Source organism: Trematomus bernacchii, unplaced genomic scaffold (genome assembly GCF_902827165.1).
Source record: "Trematomus bernacchii unplaced genomic scaffold, fTreBer1.1, whole genome shotgun sequence".
Taxonomy (NCBI): domain Eukaryota; kingdom Metazoa; phylum Chordata; class Actinopteri; order Perciformes; family Nototheniidae; genus Trematomus; species Trematomus bernacchii.
In genome coordinates this window covers 3,007,106-3,013,105 of record NW_022987609.1, presented here as the reverse complement: position 1 = coordinate 3,013,105, position 6,000 = coordinate 3,007,106, and the positions used below count along the sequence as shown (strand labels likewise).

General features: G+C 39.5%; 1 protein-coding gene across 1 annotated transcript; it reads right to left on the bottom strand.

Annotated features, from left to right (window-relative positions):
* Window positions 1–1,767: 1,767 nt before the first annotated feature.
* On the bottom strand, window positions 1,768–3,829 carry LOC117483389 (galactose-specific lectin nattectin-like). The gene is made up of 7 exons (XM_034131719.1): window positions 3,735–3,829; window positions 3,455–3,520; window positions 3,288–3,306; window positions 3,036–3,127; window positions 2,811–2,945; window positions 2,271–2,382; window positions 1,768–2,081 (listed from the first exon to the last, which is right to left on the bottom strand). The coding sequence occupies exons 2-7, from the start codon at window positions 3,518–3,520 to the stop codon at window positions 2,011–2,013; spliced, it is 495 nt and encodes a 164-aa protein (XP_033987610.1). The 5' UTR covers window positions 3,735–3,829; the 3' UTR covers window positions 1,768–2,010.
* Window positions 3,830–6,000: the final 2,171 nt, after the last annotated feature.

Below are 6,000 nucleotides of genomic sequence, written 5' to 3'. Positions count from 1 at the left end.
AAGTATTTCTTGGAGTTTACAGGCACAATTAAGTCAATAATCTCAGGGTGGTAGTCAAATGTTCACAAAGCCATTTCAATCCATTGTTTACTTAAATATACAAACCAGCAGAGATTGGAGTACAATAACATTGTTGCAGTGCTTATATCTTTGATACAACAAAATAATACATAAATCACTCACCTGAACAGCATCGTGACCTCCAACCCAAACATTTAGATTTCTGCCTGAAGCTTTTCTCACCAACTGTCGGATTTGGTTGTACTCGTGGGTCGATCGGATCGGCCAGATTCCCTCTGATGGCAATGCAACGTCTCTATGGAGGGGAAACAAAGTCAGTCGTTTTTGAGAATGGACCAATCCGCGGAGCATCTCACACACCAGAATCCCTTGGCTAACTAACAGGGAGTCCCCATTGACTTGCATAGTGCTCCCTGAACGCTGGTAATAGACGAGTTCGGGTCGCGGAGAAATGCTCTCCGCAGACCGATTCTCACAGCGTTATAAACCTTTTTCTTACTCAATATCAAGCCACACTTATTGTTTTTACTTCTGCTGTGAGTGTTTGTGTGCGCTCAGGATGAGTTTCACTGTGTCTCTCTGTATCGCCGACCCGGAAACCTGTCCGCTCCTCGCAGCAGCTCGAAGCAGCGGCGAGCAGCAACGAGCCTCGCAACGAGCCTCGCAACGAGCCTCGCAACGATCCGACCAATCAGAGCACACTGGGCTCACAGGGAGGGGGGGGCAGGAGCTCCAACAAGCCGCTTCGGACAGAGAGTGAATACCTGGTGAATACACATACTATACAGAGATGCTGTATGAGAAACCAATGTGATTTTGGAAAATTGCACAATTTATATCTATTCTAGTAGACCTCAACAATGGAAATATGATCAGTAGAAATGGCCATGACATGGGACCTTTAATGTCCTCAATGCAATTGTTACGTCCCCACTAAGGTCTAGGGGACCTGGAGACAGTAACACACAACAACCAATGAAATGAGGGAGTCAGCGTAAAGGTTAACAAAAGTTGTATTCCTTGTATAACAAAGAACTGAACATAAATACTCTTTGTGTGAGGAGGAGGAAGAGACAAAGAAGATTGTGCCAAACAAAATAAATAAGTATAACAAAACCAGGCCTATCTCTATATCTATCCTCTGAAACCAAAACTTAAACAAAAACCCTCACTAACTAAACTAATGAGATTCTTAATATTGGATTGATCGTTTGGTTTCAGGGGGGGATAAAGCTGTGTGTCATCCGCATGAATTTCCCTATGAGTTTCAAAAACGTTTCTTACCTTGGGAGGTTTTTGAGGTTTTTTAATTTTTTTTACCTGCGGACAGTTCAACCTTCATGAATGCAGAATGTTGTATTGTCCACAAATATAAACATGAATGCTCAAAAAGTATTGCATGGTGTTCATGATGATGTAGTATGGTATGTTATTTTTTTTGGCCACAGCTGACGTTAAATTGATAGAACTTTTTTCTGAATATTGGACATCAGTATAGTCAGAGCCTCCTTAGCAATGTTATACTGTTTTAAAAGATAACAGACGTTATTGTCGAAATTGACCAATAAGAATAAAGTATTGAACTAAGCTGTGAAATAAGGAGACTGTAATGTCTCTCATAGTATTGAGTGGAAATGAACAATATTTCCCAATTACTTTGAAGGTTCTCAACTAATGAGAAAACGATCAAATAACAGTACCATCACCGGTTTATGAAAAATGTAGAAAACAAGAAATAAAGAAAAATTGAGCTTTCAGTTATGCTTTAATTGATTGGATTGCTGGTCAGCTTCAGCATCATAGTACAGAGAGAGAAATACATGTTCAGGACAGACTGGTGTTAAACCGAAATATTGCTTAGCAGGGTGAATCAGTTTATTGATTAAATATTAAAGTGAATCAGAAGTGTCGATAAATCTTCAAAACAGTGATGTCATCGAGGCCTGACATCCTGCTAGGAGTGACATCCTGACTGAAGATGTGACATCATCATTCCAGGGAGGAGGAACAGACAAAGGTTTGTACGTCGAGACAATTTATGTCGTTGACATAGTTTCTACCTGTAGACAAAGACAACACAAAAATTAATAGATTTATAAGATGAATATAATAAAACACAAGCAAAGATGTATTGTAACGTCATGTTTTTAGTAAGCACTTTAAAAGGAATGATTAGCTTTATTTTATAATTCTCCTTAAAAGATTGTACGATGAATAAAGAGGACAACACATAACAGCGTATTTTTTACCTGCATAGTTAATCTCCATACAGTGTTCCTTTCGTCCATGGTTGTTTGGCTCCCCGCTGCCCCAGCTTCCGAAGCTAAACTTAGAGCCATCGCTCCACAGCCACACTCCCTCCTGAGATAAAAAACATTACAAGTAATTTTCTGACTGATGTCTTCCTCTCAGGCTGAATAAACCAAAGGACAAGATAGCCTGTATGTAGCCTGAGATGCAAAAACCCAGGGCAAAAAAGCTCTCATTGGTTTTGGTGCAGTAAGAACAATTTTTTCAGAGAGACTAATAAATCGACCTGTTTCATTAAAAAGTCTAAGGGCATTAAACGGTAAGTGACATGCACTACATGCCCCCACTTTATTATCGGCAGTCCGCCTAAAGTTTTGAGATTAAAAAAGGTGGCTTATTGTTGGTTTCGCCAAGCTTTATACTGTAAAAGTATTTCTTATAATGGAGTTTACACGCACAATTAAGTCAATAATCTCAGGGTCAACATTGTTGCAGTGCTTATATCTTTGATACAACAACATAATACATAAATCACTCACCCGAACAGCATCATGGCCTCCAACCCAAACATTTAGATTGCTGCCTGAAGCTTTTCTCACCAACTGTCGGATTTGGTTGTACTCGTGGGTCGATTGGATAGAAGCCAGATTCCCTCCGATGGAAATGCAATATCTCTATGGAGGGGAAACAAAGTCAGTCGTTTTTGAGAATATGCCAAACATTAAGTGTGCCAGTTACTGCAATATTGTTGTCATTTTGAGTACCTCAGCAGAAAACCAGTACGTTCGAATATTCTTCCAGATGAAACAGCGAGAGCCATGCTTAGTCCAACCAGGGGGGCAGTTCTCATCGCAATCTGGAATTGTCATACAATTAATACTTAATAAATTGAGGGAGCAAGAGAAGCAATGAATGCAGTATACAGATGATGTCCAATAGGATGCCATCTTAATTTGGCTGCAGTCAAAAATTGTTGGATGCTGTATTTTCACTCTATAATTAAAATAACAACCAACCTTTTTCCTCAGGTTTTGCCTGTGGATGTAAAGAACACATTATTAGGAATGACCAGGTTTTTATTCATAGTTAAGCCATTGAACAATGATCTTAATAAATATAGTCTATTATTTTGTATTAATTACTTCCGTATTTTCTTTAGCTACGCATAACAAACATTACTTACCTCTGCCTCCATCCACAGTCCACTGGTCAAACAGAGGAGCACGATGCAGTAGACAACAGATGCCATCTGTGTAAGGATCAGACATTTTACATTTTATATTTTTACAATAACTTACAGTACCTTGAGTAAATTTAACTTTTTTTACCAGAGTTCCCCTTGCAGCGCTCACAACTTCATAAAGTTGAATTTAATTTGTATCCTTAATTAATTGTATACAAGGTGTAGAGTGTAGCTTTTACAGTTTTTATTTTTAAAACAAACTAAAGAACTAAACCCTTACCTTGCTGTGATGATCAGATGAAGTAGTACTTGGAGCTGCAGCAGGTGAGTCGTGATATTCATGGAAGGGTTAGGGTTCTTTATATACCTTGTCTAGATGGTATACACTTACACTTGATTGTCATAAGACATAACAAATTACATATTGACACAGCCTTGATTAAATATTAGACTGTTTGATAAGAAATGTTAGTTCATTTTTTGGACCAGGTTATTTGTTTTGCTGTAGCTACAGTAAATTAAACTGTGCAAGGCAAGGCTATTATTTAGATAGCTTGTTTCAACACAGACAGAAACACGAGGAGCATTAAGATAAACTGCAGCAGAAACACATTATAAAATGACATTTAAAAACAGCCATGAAAAAGCCAAGTGATTAAAATAAAAATATAACCAGCTTAAATAAAATAATACAACTATACAATACAAAAATAAAAATAACAATTGAGTTTAAGATATGAATAGGTTATTTCATGAAAAGTAGTGGCAAAAAATAATAGTCTTCAGCCTGGATTTTAAAAGAAGTGAGATTTGCAGCTGACCTTATTTACAAAGCACATTTAAAAACAACCCACGCTGACCAAAGTGCTGTACAGAACAGAGCAGGTAGCCAACACAACCTTTCATAAAATAAATAATTAAAAGAAACACTGGTGTAAACATTAATACACACAGCTCATATGAACAAATACATAGGCATAGGATTATCAGCCAAATAGGGTGTCAAACGCTAGGGAATAAAAGTATGTTTTAGCCTGGATTTAAAGCAGTCAATGGAGGGGTCCGATCTGAGGGGGATGCTGCTCACAGTCTTGGGGCTGCAAAAGAAAAGGCACGGTCGCCCCTGAGTTTACGTTTGGAGCGTGGGACAACCTGGAGCCCCATGTTAGCCGACCTGAGGAACCTGGAGCTAGAATACTGGATTAAGAGGTCTGCAACATAGAAAGGGCCCTGCCCATTTAGGGCTTTATACACAAACTGGAGAAGTTTAAAATCAATCCTGAAGCGCACTGGCAGCCAGTGGAGAGAGGCCAGAATGGGGGTAATATCGAACTGTTCGTCAAACTTAACACTAGAACCGCCAGAGGTCGCTGTATACCTAAAACCGCCAACGGGTCAAATGTACCCGCTATTGATTTTCAAGGTACAATGTTCTTTTATTTATGATGTAGAACAGTGAGTTTTGATCGCACAGGGATGAAACTTATACCAATAGGATCTGTGGACTCTCAGCTTTTCATATTATATAGTTTGTGCAGATACCATGAAGTATAAAATATCGCTACCAGTCATACTTGCCAACCTTGAGACCTCAGAAATCGGGAGCATTTCCAAAACCACCGCGGGGGGCGGGGGGTGCTAGTGGATCGCCGGAGCTGTATTAGATTAACATTAACATGCTTATTGTAGTTGTAAGTGCACTGCCTTGCGGCCTGTAGCACCATATGTGTGGGCTGGACCTGTATTTTACAGGAAAGGAGTGAGCAGAGGGTAGAATTGTCGATTCTTGTTCTGTTTGCTGTGACTATCTTCCTCACCCTCTCAGACTTTCAGTTGCGCGCGCTACGCTACCATGGAAACCAAACAATGGTGTAGCTGTATTAAAGTCCGAGTGGAAACAGTCCTGAGTAAATCTGATTTTGTCAGAAATCGGGAGAAATGCGGGAGAAATATGACCCCGGGAGGAAACCGGGAGAGGGCAATGAAATCGGGAGTCTCCCGCGAAAATCGGGAGGGTTGGCAAGTATGCTACCAGTGCTGATTTAAACGCTTGGTGTTAGACTTGTGTTTTGTTGTACAAATCTCTCTATCTCTCTCTATCTATCGATCTATCTATAACTATCTATCTATCTGTCTGTCTCTCTATCTATCTATCTATCTATCTATTTCTCTCTCAATCTATCTCTCTATCTATAAGGAACCACAGTAGACAAAAGGAGTTGCTATAGCAACACGTCCTGTTTACGCCGCATTTTCCATGAGGTAAATATTACCCGCTGGCGGATATAGGTATAAATGGCAATTTTATCTGCGATTTTTTCAATCTGACTTCATATTGAAACATTTTAACAACAGAGGGTGCTACATAACACACTTTCAGGAAAAGTCACGGACTGGGAGACTTTAATATTTTATTGAAAAAAAGTTACATACAACCAAAAAACAGCTGCGGGTAAAATTGACCCCTTGGCGGTTCTAGTCATAGATATATATAAACACAAGATGACTCACCCGCGCTGCTGGCCAATGGAGACCGACGTTGCCAC

Coding starts and splice junctions, on each gene's coding strand:
- LOC117483389 (XM_034131719.1), bottom strand. CDS start 3,520: ATGGCATCTGTTGTCTACTGCATCGTGCTCCTCTGTTTGACCAGTGGA. Junction 2,383..2,810: donor GAGGCCATGATGCTGTTCGG/GTGAGTGATTTA, acceptor TTTTTATCTCAG/GAGGGAGTGTGGCTGTGGAG. Junction 2,082..2,270: donor TATGGAGATTAACTATGCAG/GTAAAAAATACG, acceptor CTTTGTCTACAG/GTAGAAACTATGTCAACGAC.